Here is a 20695-nt window from a genome sequence, read left to right as displayed (position 1 = left end):
GTCGGCGCGGGCGAGCAAATGGAGCCCCCCGGCTGCCCGGATAGCCTTCTCCTCTCTCCCCTCCTTTGCTGCCCCCCAAGGCACCCGCCAGCGGAGACTTAAATGGGAAGCCCGTCTTGGCGAGCCCGCCTTCGCCCGCCACGATCCCTCCGGAGGCGCCGAGCGCGGCGCGAGGGCGGCTGCGGCGGCTGCTGAGAGCCCGGGAGAGGCTTCGCCAGCCGGGGCTGCCTTTGCTGAAGCCCGTCGGGGGGCCGGCTGGAGCGGGAGATGCACCCCCGGGCCAGCTTTCTGAGGCTTCGCCGCGGAGGAGCCATGCACTGAGAACGGGATGACGTTGGTACCGAGGCCGCCTGCCTTCAGACTCAGAGCCGCCGCGCTAACGGGGTGAGTGAGCAGGGCCAGCCGGGCTCCGGGAGGGGCGGCTGGGTGGGTGGGAGAGAGAGAGAGTAAGGGTCGGGGGTGGGGGGTCGGAATGTCCAGATGTGGGAGCAGGCCTGGAAGGAGCCCAGCTTCTTCCAGGAAATCCAAGCGGAGAGAAAAAGAAGGGAAGGCAAGTTCCAGGCAAAGAGGGAGGAGAAGGAGAAGGAGTAAGGGAAAGTTTGGAAAGTGGACTTTTTTAAACAAAAAGGAAGAGAAAGAAAGAAAGAAAGAGGGAGGGAGGGAGAGAAAGTGGGAGTGAGTGAGGAAGAAAGGACAGTAGGCAGGGAGAGAGAGGCAAAAAAGACAGGAACGAAGGAACGAAGGAAGAAAAAGGATGGATAGATGGAAGGAAGGTAGGAAGGAAGGGAAAGAGAAAGAAAGAAAGGTAAAAAGGTAGGTAGGTTGGTAGGAAGGAAGGAAGTGAAAGAGAAAGGAAGAAAAAGAATGTAGGAAAGAAAAATAGAGGATGAATGGATAGATGGAAGGAAGGAAGGAAGGAAGGAAGGAAAGAAGAAAAAGAGAAAGGAAAAAAGGTCGGTAGGAAGGAAGGATGGAAAGATGCAAGGAAAGAAGTGAAAGAGAAAGGAAGAAAGAACAAAAGGGAAAGGAAGAAAGAATAAAGGATGGACGGATGAAAGGAAGGAAGGTAGAAAGGGAGGGAAAGAAAGAAAGGAAAAAAGGAAGGTAGGAAGGAAGGAACAAAGGAAAGAAGTGAAAGAGAAAGGAAGAAAGAACAAAAGAAAGAAAGAAAAAAACTGTGGATGAATGGATGGAAGGAAGGAAGGAAGGAAAGAAGGAAGGGAGGGAGGAAGGGGGTTCTTCTCTCCTCCGGCCTCCTGAAAATGGGCTTTAAAAGTGGCCTGCTTATAAGGGGCAGAAGTTTGCAGATGATGAAGGTGGGAGAACAAGGCACCCGGGAGGAAGCGGGGTGAAGTTGGGTCACTGCCTGCCCCCCATTGATTTATTTATACAATTGAGGTCCATCCACGCCGCCGCCCCTTCACCCTCCCCATCTTTCCTAGGCAATTCTGGGGAGCTCACACTGCACGGAAAGCTTGGAGCCCAGGAGAAACTCATTCATTAGCTTTCTTGCTCAAGCTCATTCATTCCTGGTCCCTGTTGGGAGGTGGGAGAATTGTGTGCGGAGGAGGGAGGGAGGGAGGGCGAAAAGAGGAAAGACACGGCTTCCCTCCCTCCTTCCCAATCTTTCTCCTTCCCTCTGGCTCTGCCCCATTCCTCCCCTGGAGCCCAAGGGGTTAAGAAAGTTGGCTTGCCCTGCCGCTGTCAGAGATGCTCCCTTGATGGAATGCTGGCTGGAGGGAGGACATGGGAAGGGGAGGAGAAAGAAGAGATTATGATGAAGAAGAAGATAGATGGAAGGAAGATAGAGGAGGCGGGAGAAGGAGAAAAAGATAGGAAAAAGATAGAAGAGGAGAAGATAGATGAAAAGACAGAGTGGGAGGGGGAGAAGGGGAAGGAGGAGATAGATGGAAGAAGAGAGGAGGAGAAAGAAGAGAAGGAGAAGAAAATAGATGAAGAGTAGATGGAGGTGAAGAAGAAGATAGATAACAAGCAGAAAGGGGAGGATGAAAGGGAAGGAGAAAAAGACAGATAAAAAGATAGAGGGAGAAGATAGATGAAAAGAAGACATGGGGAGAGGAGAAAGAGGAGGAGAAGATTAGATGGAAGAAGAGAGGAGGTGAAAGAAGAGAAGGAGAAGAAGATGATTGAGGTGAAGAAGAAGAAAAGAAGAAAAAGAAGAAGAAGAAGAAGAAGGCAGAGGCAGAAGAAGAAGAAGAAGAAGAAGAAGAAGAAGAAGAAGAAGAAGAAGAAGGGAAATAGAGGAGCAGGAGGAAGGAGAGAAAGATGGGAGAAAAGAGGAGAAGAAGACAGATGAAAAGAAGAGAGAAGGAAGAGAAAAAAGAAAGGGAGAAGAAGATAGATGAAGACAGAGGAGGAGGAGGAGGAGAAAGAGGAGGAGAACATAGATGGAAGTGAAAGAATAGAAGGAGAAGAAAATAGATGAAGAATAGATAGAGGTGAAGAAGATAGATAAAAAGAAGAAAGAGGAGGATGAAAAGGAAGGAGAAAAAGATAAAAGATAGAGTAGGAGAAGATAGATGAAAAGAAGACAGAGGGGGAGGGGGAGAAGAGGGAGGAGGAGAAAGAGGAGGAGGAGGAGATGGAAGAAGAGAGGAGACAAAAGAAGAGTAGGAGAAGAAGATAAAAAGTAGATAGAGGTGAAGAAGAAAAGATAGATAAAAGGAAGAAAGAGGAGGATGAATAGGAAAGAAGCCGCCCAGAGTCCTTTGGGAGTTGGGCGGCATATAAATTAAATTAATAGATAAATAAAAATAAATAAATAAAGGAAAAAAGTTAGGTAAAAACGTAGAGAAGGAGAAGACAGATGAAAAGAAGAGAGGAGGAAGAGAAAGAAGAAAGAGAGAAGGAGACAGATGAAAAGAAGACAGAGGAGGAGGAGGAGAAAGAAAAGGAGGAGTAGATAGATGAAAAGAAGGTAGAGGAGAAAGAAGAAGTGGAGGAGGAGGAGGAGGCTGGCATCCACCCACACCAACCCAGTCAGGCATTTTGTTGGATGGGGTGGACCTGTGAAGACAGCTGGGAGGGTGGCCATCATCTGGAGAAAGGGGAGATTTAATTTATTAAAGTCATAGTGTGCTGAAACATGGAAGCCTTCTCTCCCAATTGATCACCCACATGAGGCCCATCCCTGGCTCCTCCTGGTTGAAAGATGACTAGGGAGTAAGTCCATCCTGCAAGACTTGATCAAGAAGAAGAAGATCATCACATTGGGGGCCTCCCTTGGACCTCCCTTTTGGTGGCTCTTGATTCAGGACTGAAGAAGCTTCCTTCTCAATACGTCCTCCTTGCTAAGAGAGAGAGTCAGGAGAAGGGGATTGAAAAGCAGCTGTTGGGTCGCCACATCTGGGAAGAACATTTGCTTGGCCTCAAGAGCGTGATGGATCTGGATGGGGCTTTATGGGTCGGGTAGCTCCTTGACCTTGGCTCGCTGGCCAGATCCACCACTGCTGTTGGGTGCTTAGCCTAGAACAGGGGTCTCCAGCCTTGGAAGCTTTAAGGCTTGTGGGTGCTGGGAGTCTACAAGTCTTAAAGTTAGAAGGGATGCTGAACCCAGTCCTCATTTCCCCCTGATATGTCTAAATAAATCAAAGGTTTGCTTAGGTATCAGTGAATACTGGGCCTAGGTCAATATGGGACAGTAGCAGAGAGATTCCTTCCTTCCTTCCTTCCTTCCTCTTTCCATCCATCCACCTATCCATTCATCAATTTTCCCTTCCCTCTTTCTTTCTTTCTTTCTTTCTTTCTTTCTTTCTTTCCTTTGTCCCTTTATCTCTTTTCCCTCCCTCCTTCTATACATCCATTCACCCACCCACCCATCTCTTTCCCTTCCTTCCCTCCCTCCCTCCCTTCCTCTTTCTCCTCCCTCCCTCTTTCCATCCATTCACCTATCAATTCACCCATTTCCTCTTCCTTCTTTCTTTCCTTTTTTCTTTCATCCCTACCTCTTATGTCTTTCCCCTCCTTATCCATTCACCCACCCACCCACCCATCTTTTTCCTTCCTTCCTTCCTTCCTTCCTTCCTTCCTTCCTTCCTTCCTTCCTTCCTTCCTTCCTTCCTTCCTCTTTGCCCTCCCTCCCTCTTTCCATGCATCCATTTCCCTCTTTCTTTCTTTCTTTCCTTCTTTCTTCTCTTCCTCTTACCTCTTTCCCCTCCCTCCCTCTATCCACCCATCCTTCCTCCTTCCCTCCCTTGGACTCCTCTTCAGGGCCTCTCTAAATCCTCCACCAATTTTCACTTCATCTTCCCTGAATGAGAAGCTCCACCCGGTTTCATAGGAAAGATGCCCATAGGGGATTTATCCTCTATTTATCCTTTATTTTTGCATGGTTTGTGTGTGTGTGTGTGTGTGTGTGTGTGTGAGTGTGTGATGCAATCAGTCCTCCTTGCCTTTCCAGTTTTGCAAAGCCTAAAACATGAAAGGGAGTGGGGTGGTGGTGGTGGTGGTGTCTGATTCCGGCATCTCTCCTAATTGCTACTTAGCTTACACATTTCTCTGTGTTGTGTTTTGTAAGCCAGTGATTTACATTCAAATCAGTTGGAGAGAGAGAGAGAGAGAGAAGGAAAGAAGGGAAGATAGAAGGAGAGAGAGAAAGGAGAGAGAGACAAGAGGGAAAGAGAGAAGGATTGTGAGAAAGAGAAAGGAGAGAGGAAAAGAGGAGAGAGCGACATAGAGAGAGAGAGAAGGAAAGAGAGAAAGGGAGAAGGAGAAAGAGAAAGAAAGAAGGAGAGAGGAAAAGAGAAGGAGAGAGAGAGAGAGAAAGAAATAGAGGGAGAAGGAGAGAGAAAGTGAGAAGGAGGAAGAGAAAGGAAAGAGACAGAGAGACAGAGAGGAGGAGAGAGAGGGAGAGAGAGAGAAGGATAAAGAGAAAGAAAGAGAGAGGAAAAGAGGAGAGAGAGAGAGAGAGAGAGAGAAGGAGAGCGAAAAAGAGAAAGAAGGAGAGGGAAAAAGGAGAGAGAGAGAGAGAAGGAAAGAGATAAAGGGAGAAGGAGAAAGAGAAAGAAAGAAGGAGAGAGGAAAAGAGAAGGAGAGAGAGACAGAGAGAAGGAAAGAGAGGGAGAGAGGGAGAAAGAGAGAGAAAGGGAGAAGGAGGAAGAGAAATGAAAGAGAAAGAGAGATAGAGAGGAGGAGAGGGGAGAGAGAAAGAGAAGGATAGAGAGAAAGAAGGAGAGGGAAAGAGAAAGAAAAAGAGGTCCACAGCGGGACCACAGCAGGAAGGGAGAGCAAAAACAGCCTCCACAGGCTCTGGAGGCCCTATGGAGGCCAAAATCCAGGCCCATTTCCAGCATTCCTAAATTTCTGGTAGGGCCATTATTTGCCCTCCCCGAGTCTCTGTCCATGCCCTGCCTTCAAAATGGGCCATGTGGAGACTCCATTCCCTCTCTACTCCAGGGGAAGGATACTGCAAAATCCCCATTTCCTCCCGATCAGCTGGGACTCGGTAGGCAGAGAATAGATGGGGGCAGGACCAGTCAGAGGTGGCATTTACATTTCTACTACCAGTTCTCCCAACTACTCAAAATTTCCGCTACTGGTTCTCTTAACTACTCAAAATTTCTATTACTGGTTCTCTGAACTACTCAACATTTCCGCTACCAGTTCTATGAACTACTCAAAATTTTCATTACCAGTTCTCTGAATTACTCAAACTTTCCGCTAGTGGTTTTCCAAACTACTCAAAATTCTGCTACCAGTTCTCCCAACTACTCCAGATTTCCGCTACCGGTTCTCCGAACTACTCCAAATTTTCACTACCGGTTCTCGGAACTACTCCAAATTTCCACTACCGGTTCTCGGAACTACTCCAAATTTCCACTACCGGTTCTCGGAACTACTCCAAATTTCCACTACCGGTTCTCGGAACTACTCCAAATTTCCACTACCGGTTCTCCGAACTACTCCAAATTTCTACTACCGGTTCTCCGAACTACTCCAAATTTCCACTACCGGTTCTCGGAACTACTCCAAATTTCCACTACCGGTTCTCCGAACTACTCCAAATTTCCACTACCGGTTCTCCGAACTACTCCAAATTTCCACTACCGGTTCTCGGAACTACTCCAAATTTCCACTACCGGTTCTCCGAACTACTCCAAATTTCCACTACCGGTTCTCCGAACTACTCCAAATTTCCACTACCGGTTCTCGGAACTACTCCAAATTTCCACTACCGGTTCTCTGAACTACTCCAAATTTCCACTACCGGTTCTCGGAACTACTCCAAATTTCCACTACCGGTTCTCCGAACTACTCCAAATTTCCACTACCGGTTCTCGGAACTACTCCAAATTTCCACTACCGGTTCTCGGAACTACTCCAAATTTCCACTACCGGTTCTCGGAACTACTCCAAATTTCCACTACCGGTTCTCGGAACTACTCCAAATTTCCACTACCGGTTCTCGGAACTACTCCAAATTTCCACTACCGGTTCTCGGAACTACTCCAAATTTCCACTACCGGTTCTCCGAACTACTCCAAATTTCCACTACCGGTTCTCCGAACTACTCCAAATTTCCACTACCGGTTCTCCGAACTACTCCAAATTTCCACTACCGGTTCTCCGAACTACTCCAAATTTCCACTACCGGTTCTCCGAACTACTCCAAATTTCCACTACCGGTTCTCCGAACTACTCCAAATTTCCACTACCGGTTCTCGGAAGTACTCCAAATTTCCACTACCGGTTCTCCGAACTACTCCAAATTTCCGCTACCAGTTCTCTAGAACTGTCATAATGTGTTCAAACCCATCTCTGCATTCACACTATTTCATACTGTGTAGCACAATGTTGTGGCTGTGACATCTTTCTTGTTATGTGCCTCTGATTCTAGTTGAAACGAAAAGTAAGAAATTGATTAATATGCTTCTCTCTTTTTCATTTTATTCCCATTTTAGGGGGTTCCCTTTTCTCTGGACAGTTTTCTGTTTGACTTGCTTCCTTGGATTGACGCATGGAAATCCTGAAGGTAATTTTCCACCTCTTGGGGGTTTCCATCTTCATATCTTCTGGGGAAGGGTGACTGGTTGGCCTCCGTACTGCCAAATCCTGAACTGGAGACTCAGAGGGAAACGTTTGCAGGAAGCATTGATGTGAACCACTCATTCTGCACATAAAGCAGAGACAGCACTGGTTCAGGCATTGGGCTAGAGACACACAATGTGAGGTTTGACCCTTAACTTGGGAAGTCACTTGGGGTCTTTCTCTTATGTCCTGGTCCATGGTGGCACAGTGGTCAGAGTGCAGTACTGCAGGATACTTCTGCTGACTGCCAGCAATTTGGCAGTTCAAATCTCACCAGGCTCAAGGTTGACTCAGCCTTCCATCCTTCAGAGCTGGTCAAATGGGGATCCAGATCATTGGGGGCAATGTGCTGATTCTGTAAACTGCTTAGAGAGGGCTGTAAAGCACTGTGAAGTGGTATATAGTTCTAAGGGCTATTGCTGTCTGTCTGTCTGTCTATCATCTATCTATCTAATTTGTATTGTTATTGTGTTATATGTATTCATCCAACTATATTCATCCAACAAGACATCTATCCATCCAGCTCCATCCATCCATCCATCCATCCATCCATCCATCCATTTATCTATCTCTATCTCTGTCTGTCTTTCTGTCTGTCTATCCATCCATCCATCCATACACTCATACATCCATACAGCATCATCTATCTATCTATCTATCTATCTATCTATCTATCTATCTATCTATCTATCTATCTATCTATATCTATCTATCTATCTACCTACCTACCTACCTACCTACCTACCTACCTACCTACCTACCCACCTATCTACCTATCTACCTACCTGTGGGTAGAGGTACCACTGTATTTGAGTGGCTTCCAAAAAGAAGGGGGTCAACTTACTTTCCAAAGCGCCTAAGCGCAGGATAAAAAACAATGGATGGAAACTAATCCAGGAGGAGAAGCACCCGGGAATTAAGGAGACACCTCCTAACAGGGAGGACAATTCATCAGTGGAATGAAAGTTGCATTCAGAAATTTCCTGCTAACAGTTCTAAAGAACCGGTCCAAACCGGGAGCCAACCCACCATGGTTTCAGCCGCACCAAGACTTTTCCACTCAGCCAACCGCAGTGACCGATGTGTTTTGGTGGCATTTCCCCGGAGAATGGGTAACGTGCCAGGGGAACATTTGGCTCGGCAGCCTTTCAAAGGTCATCTCGTGGGCCTGGATGGAAAGAGAGACTCAAAATCAAAATCCCCACACGCTTTCTCTCCCACCCCCCACCCCCTCTGGAACAAGTCCTGAGAAGGATGAGAAGGGCGAGCTTGTGTCCTCTGAAGGTTTCTGAGCCTTGGAAACGGTCGACGGGAGAGCAAACAATGTGAACGGGGCTGGAGTTTGCATCCATTTAATTCCTTTTCTTTCCTCCTTCCTTATTCTGTATGACCTATTCAGACGCCTTCGCTTTTTATGCTACATTCTGAAGGTCTCAATCAGATATTGACAAAATTGAACGGGCTACAAGAATGGTGGAAGGTCTGAAGCATAAAATGTATCAGGAAAGACTTCATGGACTCAATCTGTATAGTGTGGAGGACAGAAGGAAAAGGGGGGGACATGATCGAAACATTTAAATATGTTAAAGGGTGAAATAAGGTTCAGGAGGGGAAGTGTTTTTAATAGGAAAGTAAACACAAGAACAAGGGGACACAATTCTGAAGTGAGTTGAGGGAAAGATCAAAAGCAAAATGAGAAAATATTATTTCACTGAAAGAGTAGTAGATCCTTGGAACAAACTTCCAGCAGACGTGGTTGGTAAATCCACAGTAACAGAATTTAAACATGCCTGGGATAAACACATATCCATTGTAAGATAAAATACAGGAAATAGTATAAGGGCAGACCAGATGGACCATGAGGTCTTTTTCTGCCGTCAGTCTTCTATGTTTCTATGTTTCTATCAGTGACGGGCTCTGTGTACACACAAGCCGAATCCTCTCGCGTGACATTTCGCCAAAATCTGGTGATTTAAGAACCTAAGAACCTAAGAAGGGCAATGGTGAATCAGGCCAAAGCCCATCGAGTCCAGCATTCTGTGTCCCACAGTGGCCCACCAATTGTCCATGGGGATCTTGAGCAGAAAGAGAAGGCAAGACCCTCCCTTTCCCTTGACCCCAAGGGAACCCTGCCTGCCTCAACCAACATAGAGGCGGTACATGGACATCCATTTCAATCACCACCATGGATACACTTGGCATCCGTGAGTCTGTCTAATCCTGCCTTGAAGCTATCCAGGCTGACAGCTGTCACGACCTCTTCTAGAAGTGAATTCCATCAACCAAGGACCTCTGGGTGAAGAAATATTTCCCTTTATTTGTCCTCACTTTCTTACCTATGAGCTTTAGGGAGGGCCCCCTCGTCTTATATTGTATGATAGAGAACATTTTTTTTCTCCATCCACCTTTTCTATCCCATGCATGATTTTATACACTTCGATCAAGTCACCTCTTAGACAGATGGTTAGCCAACATCATCATAAAAACCTCCAGTGTTGGAGCAACCACAACTTCTGGAGGCAAGCTGTTCCACAGATTATTTGTTCTAACTGTCAGGAAATTTCTTCTTAGTTCTAGGCTGCTTCTCTCCTGGATTAGTTTCCACCCATCGCTTCTTGTTCTACCCTCAAGAACTTTGGAGAATAGCTTGACTCCTTCTTCTTTGGGGCATCCCCTGAGATTATTGGAAGACTGTTATCATGTCTCCCCTCATCCCTCTTTTCATCAAACTAGACCAGGGGTGGGTTCCGCTTACCTTCACACCAGTTTGCATCACAATACTTCATACATCCCCTTGTGCAATTCTGCTTCTGATCAGCTGTGCTTTGGACAAAGGAATAATAGAAATAGCAATAGCATTTAGACTTATATACCACATCTCAGACATCAACACCCTTGAAAATGTCCAAAGATATTTGACCAGAAGAGCCCTTCACTCCTCCACTCGAAACAGAATATCCTATGAAAATAGACTAACAATCCAGGGCCTAGAAAGCCTAGAACTACGGTGCCTAAAACACGATTTGAGTATTGTCCACAAGATCATATGCTGCAAAGTCCTACCGGTCAATGACTACTTCAGCTTCAACCGCAACAACACAAGAGCACGCAACAGATTCAAACTTAATATGAACCGCTCCAAACTTGACTGTAAAAAATATGATTTCAACAATCGAATTATCGAAGCGTGGAACTCATTGCCGGACTCAATTGTGTCAACCCCTAACCCCCAACATTTCTCCACGATTGACCTCTCCAGGTTCCTAAGAGGCCAGTAAGGGGCGTACATAAGTGCACTGGTGTGCCTTTCGTCCCCTGTCCAATTGTCTTTCCTTTCTCTCACTTATCGTATATATTTTCTTTCTTTCATATATCCTTTCCTCTAAGTTCACCTTACCCTTATATATATTACTACATGTCTATTTTTCTTCCTATGTATTTGTGTATTGGACAAAATGAATAAATAAACAAACATAGAAACATAGAAGACTGACGGCAGAAAAAGACCACCTCATGGTCCATCTAGTCTGCCCTTTTACTATTTCCTGTATTTTATCTTACAATGGATATATGTTTATCCCAGGCATGTTTAAATTCAGTTACTGTGGATTTCCCAACCACGTCTGCTGGAAGTTTGTTCCAAGGATCTACTACTCTTTCAGTAAAATAATATTTTCTCATGTTGCCTTTGATCTTTCCCCCAACTAACTAAATAAAATAAATAAATACATTATAGCCCGCTCTAAGCGGTTTATGAAATCAGCCTCTTGCCCCCCACAATCCGGGTCCTCATTTTTACCCACCTGGGAAGGATGGAAGGCTGAGTCAACCTTGAGTTGGTGGTGAGATTTGAACCGCTGAACTACAGCTAACAGTTAGCTGAAGTACCCTGCAATGTTGCACTCTAACCAGGGCTCTAAAGGTAAGTATAAACCCAGAGGGCCCTTTTTCAAGCAGCAGCAGAGGAATAAACTTCCAAATAGTTTTTAAAAAATTGGGGAAAAAATCTCCCCCCAAAAGATGGCAGAGACTACAGACCAGCACCAACAGAAACGGATCTGTGCTGCCATCGTGATGTCACCAGGGAGGTTGCTACCAGTTTGGGGTGATCCGGTCCGAACCCTGCCCTGAATTAGATGTTTGAACTGCTCTTGAGAACCCCAACATTGAAGAAATGTTCTGCCTAGCTGGAATTTTGCAGTAATTGGATGTTTAGGCTGATGGTTGAATGAACTCTTGGGAAGAGGGCCTTGGCGACAAAGACAAACCTCTGGAGATCGTCCCCTTTCTAAGGACGATCAAAAGGCATCATTAAGCTGCAGCCACAGCTGCTGGGTTGGAAAGGCATGTCTGTTTATTGGCAACCACTTCCTTGCTCCCAAAATAGCAAAAATCCCCTTCTCTTTGAGTGATTTCCATGGCCTCCAAGAGGATGCAGGGTTTTGGAGAGAGTCCCCAACCTCTTGAGAATGAAGGGTATAGCTTTGGGTAGGTTTGAAGGGGTAGGCGCTTTAAGGAGAGACTCTTCCTTGAATCTAGTATTTAGACTTATATACCACTTCATAGTTCTTTCACAGCCCTTTACAGAATCAGCCTCTTGCCCCCAACAATCTGGGTCCTCATTTGATCCACCTGGGAAGGATGTGGAGTCAACTTTGAGCTGGTGGTGAGATTGAACTGTTGAACTACAGCTAGCAGTTTAAATGAAGTAGCCTGCAGTGCTGCACTCTAACCACTGCACGAAGGAAGGAAGGAAGGAAGGAAAGAAGGAAGGAAGGAAGAAAGAAAAGCATAGCAATAGCATTTAGACTTCTATACTGCTTCATAGTGCTTTTATAGCCCTTTGTAAGCGGTTTACAGTATCGGCCTCTTTCCCCAACAATCTGGGTCCTCATTTGACCCACCTCGAAAGGATGGAAGGCTGAGTCAACTTTGAGCCGGTGGTGAGATTCCAACTGCTGGACTACAGCTTGCAGTTAGCTGAAGTAGCCCACAGTGCTACACTCTAACCACTGCACGAAGGAAGGAAAGAAGGAAAGAAGGAAAGAAGGAAGGAAGGAAGGAAGGAAGGAAGGAAGGAAGGAAGGAAGGAAGGAAAGCGTAGCAATAGCATTTAGACTTCTATACTGCTTCATAGTGCTTTTATAGCCCTTTGTAAGCGGTTTACAGTATCGGCCTCTTCCCCCAACAATCTGGGTCCTCATTTGACCCTCCTCGGAAGGATGGAAGGCTGAGTCAACTTTGAGCTAGTGGTGAGATTCCAACTGCTGAACTACAGCTTGCAGTTAGCTGAAGTAGCCCGCAGTGCTACACTCTAACCACTGCACGAAGGAAGGAAGGAAAGAAGGAAGGAAGGAAGGAAGGAAGGAAGGAAGGAAGGAAGGAAGGAAAGCGTAGCAATAGCATTTAGACTTCTATACTGCTTCATAGTGCTTTTATAGCCCTTCCTAAGCGGTTTACAGTATTGGCCTCTTGCCCCCAACAATCTGGGTCCTCATTTGACCCACCTCGGAAGGATGGAAGGCTGAGTCAACTTTGAGCTAGTGGTGAGATTCCAACTGCTGAACTACAGCTTGCAGTTAGCTGAAGTAGCCCGCAGTGCTACACTCTAACCACTGCACGAAGGAAGGAAGGAAAGAAGGAAGGAAGGAAGGAAGGAAGGAAGGAAGGAAGGAAGGAAGGAAAGCGTAGCAATAGCATTTAGACTTCTATACTGCTTCATAGTGCTTTTATAGCCCTTCCTAAGCGGTTTACAGTATTGGCCTCTTGCCCCCAACAATCTGGGTCCTCATTTGACCCACCTCGGAAGGATGGAAGGCTGAGTCAACTTTGAGCCAGTGGTGAGATTCCAACTGCTGAACTACAACTTGCAATTAGCTGAAGTAGCCCACAGTGCTGCACTCTAACCACTGCGCCACCCCCTGAATCTTCAACTTGGGTGGTGAACAATTTAGAGTTTCCATGTCATGGAGGTTGGCTGATTATACAGAGTTTGTTTGAACGTCCAAGAGAGAAGATTCCATTCTTGGTATCTACGGTTGACCTATCCAGATTCCCAAGAGGTCAGTAAGGGGCGAGTACAAGTGCACTAGAGTGCCTTCCGTCCCCTGTCCTGTGGCTCTCCTATATCTCCTATACCTTTCTTCTATTCCTATATGTCTTCTTCTATTCTTTCATTGATATGTTCTCTTACTATATCTTCTTTTCTATTATTTCTTAGATATATTTTACTATGAGTATCTCCTCTATAACCTTCATCATGTATTTTACTATGTGTATATAGATATGCACCCATTAAAACCCTCATTGTGTATTGGACAAAATGAATAATAAATAAATAAATAATCTTGTAGAAATCTTGGATTCTCAAATCCCCTGTGCCAAACCAGTTTTCCAGGATAGTGGGTTAAGAAGCTGCCAAGAAGAAGTGGAGGGTCAGCCTTATTCCTCAAAAGCACCGGAAGGCAGGACAAGAAGCAATGGGTGGAAAATAATCACGGAGAGAAGCAACCTGAAATTAAGGAGGAACTTCCTAACAATGAGAACAATTAGTCAGTGGAATTAACCATCAGAAGTTGGGGATGCTTCAACACTGGAGGTCCTTGGTTAGTTTCCATCCCTTCCTTCCTTCCTTCCTTCCTTCCTTCCTTCCTTCCTTCCTTCCTTCCTTCCTTCCTCCCTCCCTCCCTCCCTCCCTCCCTCCCTCCCTCCCTTCCTTCCTTCCTTCTCTGAATCATAGCACTATAAGGGGACCTCAGAAGTCTTCTAATCCGGCCCTCTCCTCAAGCAGGAGATTCCTATACCACCTCAAACAAGTAGCCTCCCAGTCTTTCGTTTAAAAAGCTCCAGTGAAGCAATTTCTCCTCGATTCCACGTTGCTTCTGATGCCAGAATCCGGAATACAGCGATACCTTGTCTTACAAACTTAATTGGTTCCGGGACGAGGTTCTTAAGGTGAAAAGTTTGTAAGACGAAACAATGTTTTCCATAGGAATCAATGGAAAAGCAATTAATTCGTGCAAGCCCAAAATTCAACCCTTTTGCCAGCCGAAGCGCCCGTTTTTGCGCTGTTGGGATTTCCCTGAGGGTCCCCTCCATGAGAAACCCCACCTCTGGACTTCCGTGTTTTTGCGATGCTGCAGGGGAATCCCAGCAGGGGATTCCCAGCATCGCAAAAACGAGTGCTTCGCTGGCAACGGAAGTCCGAAGGTGGGGTTTCCCATGGAGGGGAGCCTCAGGGGAATCTCAGCAGCGCAAAAACGGGTGCTTCGCTGGCAACGGAAGTCCGGAAGTGGGGCGTCCCAGTGGCGGCGGTGGGTTTGTAAGGTGAAAATAGTTTGTAAGAAGAGGCAAAAAAATCTTAAACCCCGGGTTTGTATCTTGAAAAGTTTGTATGATGAGGCGTTTGTAAGACGAGGTATCACTGTATTTCACAACCGATTATTGGGGTCAATGAGGGCCAGTCCCTTGTGAAGGCAGAATCCAAATTAACAGAACCTTAGGAATAAATATTCCTTCCTTCCTTCCTTCCTTCCTTCCTTCCTTCCTTCCTTCCTTCCTTCCTTCCTAGGTTGCTAGTCTGTTACTTCCCTGCCCACCTCACCCCTTCTCGACTGAGATATTTGGAAGGAGAAAAAAAAACCCCTGCAGTGTACACAATCCTTGGTTTTATTTTTTGCGGGGTGCTGAAGGGATGGGTGGGAAAGTCTACTTGTCTTTATGCAATTTGTAATATCCCGACAGGCGTGCCAAAAATGTTGAGATCTCGACTCCCGTTGGCCTGAAGACATGAAAACCATCAGTTTTCTTGTAGTTGGCCGCCCTTTTTCATTCATTCTTGCTTCTATTTTCCACCACCCCTCCAAAAAAGAAGGAGAGAAATTCTGGAGATATCGTAGTTTTCCCGAGTATAAGATGCAACGTAGTATAAGACACAGCTTAGTTTTGGGGGAGGAAAATAGAAAAAAAGTATCTGCTTACCACATAGTCATCTGGCTAGCGTCCTTAGTCTGGTCAGCTTTCATTGTTACTGTCTTCAAAGAATGTTCTCCAAGCCCTAAGTCTTTGCAGAGGGTTTTTCATTACTCTAACTTGCTCCAAGTAAGTTTCTTTCCAGCCCCAACCAAGTGCCAACGATGTTCCCAGCTCTTATCCCTTGCAAGCTCTCGTTGTTACTCTCTGCTAAGAATGTTTTCCAAGCCCTAAGTCTTTTCAGGTTTTTTTTCCATTGCTCTAACTTGCTCCAAATGTTTCTTTCCAGCCCTAACCAGGTGCTAATAATGTTCCCAGCTCTTACTGGCTTGCAAGCTCTTTCATTGTTACTCTCTCCGAATAAGGTTTTTTTTAAAGCCCTAACCAGGGGATAAAATAATGTGCTGAAACTGATCAGCCTAAGAATGCTAGCCAGATGCATATCTAGTAAGCAGATTCTTTTCCCTATTTCATAGAAACATAGAAGACTGACCGCAGAAAAAGACCTCATGGTCCATCAAGTCTGGCCTTATACTCTTTCCTGTATTTTATCTTAGGATAGATCTATGTTTATCCCAGGCATGTTTAAATTCAGTTACTGTGGATTTACCAACCACGTCTGCTGGAAATTTGTTCCAAGGATCTACTACACTTTCAATGAAATAATATTTTCTCATGTTGCTTTTGATCTTTTCTCCAACTAACTTATTATTATTATTATTATTATTATTATTATTATTATTTATTGGATTTGTATGCCGCCCTTCTCCGCAGACTCGGGGCGGCTAACAACAGCAGTAAAACAGCACAACAAAATCCAATACTAAAAAAACAGTTAAAAACCCATTATATAAAAACCAATCATACATACAAACATACCATACATCAAATTGTGAAGGCCTAGGGGGGAAAGTGTATCTTAGTTCCCCCATGCCTGGCGGCAGAGGTGGGTTTTAAGCAGCTTACGAAAGGCAAGGAGGGTGGGGGCAATTCTAATCTCTGGGGGAAGTTGGTTCCAGAGGGTCAGGGCCGCCACAGAGAAGGCTCTTCCTCTGGGTCTCGCCAAGCGACATTGTTTGGTTGACGGGACCTGGAGAAGACCCACTCTGTGGGACCTAACTGGTCGCTGGGATTCGTGCGGCAGAAGGCGGTCCCTGAGATAATCTGGCCCGGTGCCATGAAGGGCTTATAACTGGCAGTCATGGGCTTACCTAGGTATGCCCATGTTTCACCATCACTCCGCAGTCTGCATTGGCTGCCGATCAGTTTCCGGTCACAATTCAAAGTGTTGGTTATGACCTTTAAAGCCCTTCATGGCATTGGACCAGAATATCTCCGAGACCGCCTCCTGCCGCACGAATCCCAGCGACCGATTAGGTCCCACAGAGTGGGCCTTCTCCGGGTCCCGTCAACTAAACAATGTCGGTTGGCGGGCCCCAGGGGAAGAGCCTTCTCTGTAGCGGCACTGGCCCTCTGGAACCAACTCCCCCCGGAGATTAGAACTGCCCCTACTCTTCCTGCCTTCCGTAAACTCCTTAAAACCCAGCTTTGCCGTCAGGCATGGGGGAACTGAAACATGTCCCCCTGGGCATGTTAATTTATATATGGTATGCTTGTGTGTATGTCTGTTAGTATATGGGGTCTTTCTTAAATCTTTAAATATTTTAAATTGTCAGATTATTTATGATTTGTTTCCACGTGTTGTGAGCCGCCCCGAGTCTTCGGAGAGGGGCGGCATACAAATCTAAGTAATAAATAAATAAATAAATAATAAGATTGTGTGCCCCCTGTTTTCTTGGGTTCACTTTCCTATTAAAAACACTTCCCTCTTGAACCTTATTTAACCCTTTAACATATTTAAATGTTTCGATCATGTGTCCCCTTTTTTTCCCGATCATTCCCCCCCAAAAAAACTAAGGTGCGTCTTATACTCCGAAAAATACAGTAGATATAACTCTTCCTTTCTTCCTTCTTCTAGATGTGGACGTCCTTCAGAGGTTGGGCCTGGTGGGACCAAGGACCTCCAACCTGTCGCGCTCTGTTCCTCAGGGAGTTGTCCCCTTCAGGTTGGGGCATCATCCTCACCCAGCAAGCGCGCATTGAAGTTCCCCTCCAGCTCGGTTATTCCCGTCCCCATCACCACAAACCTGACTCTGGTGTTAAGCGTGTGTTCCCTCCGCATCAACAGCGCTTTTCTATTCACGGTGAGGAGCAAAAAGAAGAAATTGCAACTGGGGCTTCAGTTTCTCCCCGGCAAGGTTGTCGTCTACGTAGGTCACAAGCGCTCCGTCTATTTCGATTACGACATCCACGACGGACGGTGGCACAACTTGGCCATCGATATCCGAAGCGGGACCGTCACTTTGCTGACTTCGTGCGGGGAAGAGAAAGTACACGCGGATTTGTACAATAAAAAGGCGAAGACCTTGGACCCCGAAGGGTCTTTCCTCTTGGGAAGACTCAACCAACGCTCGGTCCAGTTTGAAGGTGCTCTCTGTCAGTTTGATATTTATCGTTCCACCGACGCCGCTCGCGATTACTGTAAGCATCTGAAGAAACAATGCAGACAATTGGATTCCTTGCGACCAGAACTCCTGACGTTTTCCCCGTCGCTGTCCAAGGATCCTAGAACTTCTGACATGACTCCAAAACAGCTGGACCTGGCAATGTTGGGCTTGATGAACCTGACTACTATGAACCCCTCCTCGACGGTCTTCAAGACCCCCCACTTCTCGTAGGGACAGGAGGTTGCAGGGAGCATCGATCACCGTTAGAGATCCTAAAGCACCATCTGCAACGCCAACTATGAAAGGTGAGGTCCACTGTGGCATTGTCCTCCTCTCGGACAATCACAGAACTGTCACAACCCACCCATAACCTCCAACGGAATGCCCCCATGGCCCATCCGACTTACAAAACAGCTCACCGGACCACCACCAGAGTCTTAGGTGGGTCTTCCACCGTGGAGGAACATTTTTGGCCATCCCATCTGGATGTTCTGGGTTTTCCAAACTCAACTGTGAACTTTGGCATTGTTCAAGATAAGAAGTTATCCAAAAAGCCACCGAATAGCCAAGGACCAACCATCAGGTCCTCTCGCATGCCAAGTACCACAAAGCCGATGATGAAGAGCAGAAGGAACCCATCTAGTAGCCATTCTCCGACCACCGCAAAGCACAAGTTGGAAAAAGTCACTGGCGGCCCTCCACCAAAGGAGGCCATGATGCAGCCGGCAATGAAGAAATCCAGTCCTACCGTGGCTACTGTCTTCTACACCAAGCCGGCCCTTGGAAGTCCTTATCCGGTTGATGAAACACATGGACAAAACTCAGATTACATCACTCTGGCTGCTGTCGACGGCTTTCAGGACTTCAACCCTGTGGGTCCCACCTTATTTCCATTCATTGTCGGCCTTCCTGGGTGGAAAGGAGATCCAGGAACCCAGGTAAGTGTCATCTTCTTTCTATTATTGCTCGTCCTAGTAGGTTGCTGGCAGTGGTGGGCTGGTACCAATGCGCTCTGAAGCTCTGTTCCAGTAGCGCCCCGTGGACTATGCAATTTGCACGCAATGTCTCTGGTACTGTTTTCGCCGGTCCGTCGCAGGGCGCCCAATATTTTTATTTGAATTTTACCCTTTATTTTGCTTCCTGCGCATGCACAGAAGCAAAATCTCACAAGGTGATGCTCGCGTGTGTGTGATTTGAGCAATTTTTTTTGCTTCTGCGCATGCGTGGCAGTAAAAAATTGCCCAAAATTGCATCCATATTCGCATCCCCTCGTGAGATTTCGGTGCTTTTTTTATTCCTGTGCATGCGTGGAAGTGGGCGTGAGCGTGCACGGGCATGAGTGTAGCGAGTGTGTGCTTGCCAAATCATCATGATATGTATGCAACGCCCTGGTAGGCAGGTCAGAGGAACCCATCTCTGGTTGCTGTGCCGTCTTTTCTTGAAAGTCTCCAGTGTTGGAGCGTTCACCATCTCTGCAGGCAACTTCCGTTCCACCGGTTGATGGCTCTCACCGTCCGAAAGTTCCTCCTTATTTCCAGGTTGAATCTCTCCTTGGACAGCTTCCAACTATTGCTCCTTGTTTTGATTGTTCAAAGCTTGTCATTCCCTCCAAGGTGGATTGGTCATTTGTCCTATCCTTTGTCTCTCAAGATTCTCAATCCTCAGTCCTGGTTGTCCCAAGGGTGCTTTTTTCAAGAGGTGACTGGACTTTCTTGGTTTTTCTTTGAAAGACGTTTCACTTCTTCGAGTGTTTGGAGAGGGGTGGCATACCAATCTAATAAATTATTATTATGATGTCAATACAACGACAGCAAACGAGATCACTATGCTGGATTTCGTATTTCATCACCAGTCGGGTGCTTCACAAGCACCTAGGACTGCGTATTATTATTATTATTATTATTATTATCATCATCATCATCATCATCATAATCATCATCATTATCATCATCATAATCATCATCATCATCTTAGAAACTTCTTCAGCTCTGGCCTAGCTAAATGTCTATGGGGATTCTCAGTCATAGCAATAGCATTTAGACTTATATACCGCTTTGTAGTGCTTTTACAGCCCTCTCTAAGTGGTTTACAGAATCAGCATATCACCCTCAACAATTGGGGTCCTCATTTGACCCACCCTGGAAGGAAGGAAGGGAGGAAGGAAGGGAGGAAGGAAGAAAGGAAGGAAGGAAGGAATATAGCAATAGCACTTAGACTTATATCCCACTTCATAGTGCTTTTACATCCCTCTGTAAGCTGTTTACAGAATCAGCATATCACCCCCAACAATCGGGGTCCTCATTTGACTCAACCTGGAAGGATAGAAGGAAGGAAGGAAGGAAGGAAAGGAGGAAGGAAGGAAGGAAGGAAGGAAGATAGCAATAGCACTTATATCTCACTTCATAGTGCTTTAACAGTCCTCTCTAAGCAGTTTACAGAATCAGCATATCACCCCCAACAATCGGGGTCCTCATTTGACTCAACCTGGAAGGATAGAAGGAAGGAAGGAAGGAAGGAAGGAAAGGAGGAAGGAAGGAAGGAAGATAGCAATAGCACTTATATCTCACTTCATAGTGCTTTAACAGTCCTCTCTAAGCAGTTTACAGAATCAGCATATCACCCCCAACAATCAGGGTCCTCATTTGACTCAACCTGGAAGGATGGAAGGAAGGAAGGAAGGAAGGAAGATAGCAATAGCATTTATACATATACCGCTTCGTAGTGCTTTTCCAGCCCTCTCTAAGCGGTTTACAGAATCAGCCTCTTGCCCCCAACAATCAGGGTCCTCATTTGACCCACCTCGGAAGGATGGAAGGCTGAGTCATCCTTGAACCAGTGGTGAGATTTGAACTGCTGAACTACAGCGAGCAGTTAGCTGAAGTAGCTTGCAGTGCTGCACTCTAACCACTGCGCCATCTCAGCTCATCTAAGTCATGATTGTCCCAAAGGTGCTTTTTTTCAAGGGTCGACTGAACTTTCTTTGGGAGTTTTTCTTGGAAGACGTTTCGCTTTTCACCCGAGAAGCTTCTTCGGTTTCTTCAGGAGCTTCTTCAAGTTCCGAAGGAGCTTCTCAGATGTGAAGTGAACCCTGAAAGATGCAATACTGCTCGATTGTTGCAACACGCTCTACATAGTCCAGAATGCAGCCGTGAGAGCTGAGTTGCACTGGG

At 46.1% G+C, this 20695-nt stretch overlaps 3 protein-coding genes and 1 pseudogene across 4 annotated transcripts in view; 2 read left to right on the top strand and 2 right to left on the bottom strand.

Annotated features, from left to right (window-relative positions):
• ST6GALNAC4 (ST6 N-acetylgalactosaminide alpha-2,6-sialyltransferase 4) overlaps nucleotides 1-20695 on the bottom strand; it is a 683294-nt gene that overhangs the window by 237217 nt on the left and 425382 nt on the right. The gene's annotated exons all lie outside the window — the stretch shown is intronic.
• The window catches only part of ST6GALNAC6 (ST6 N-acetylgalactosaminide alpha-2,6-sialyltransferase 6), a 490277-nt gene that overhangs the window by 259308 nt on the left and 210274 nt on the right, over nucleotides 1-20695 (bottom strand). The gene's annotated exons all lie outside the window — the stretch shown is intronic.
• Nucleotides 252-17822, top strand: LOC139171048 (collagen alpha-1(XXVII) chain B-like; annotated as a pseudogene).
• Nucleotides 17834-20695, top strand: part of COL27A1 (collagen type XXVII alpha 1 chain) — a 187400-nt gene continuing 184538 nt past the window's right edge. For both annotated transcript variants that reach the window (XM_070758773.1, XM_070758772.1), the window contains exon 1: nucleotides 17834-18463. In XM_070758773.1, the coding sequence (XP_070614874.1) occupies nucleotides 17915-18463 (549 nt within the window). In that variant the 5' untranslated portion in view covers nucleotides 17834-17914. The remainder of the gene's footprint in view (nucleotides 18464-20695) is intronic.

Source organism: Erythrolamprus reginae, chromosome 8, assembly GCF_031021105.1.
Source record: "Erythrolamprus reginae isolate rEryReg1 chromosome 8, rEryReg1.hap1, whole genome shotgun sequence".
Taxonomy (NCBI): domain Eukaryota; kingdom Metazoa; phylum Chordata; class Lepidosauria; order Squamata; family Dipsadidae; genus Erythrolamprus; species Erythrolamprus reginae.
This window is presented reverse-complemented; position numbering and strand designations above follow the sequence as displayed.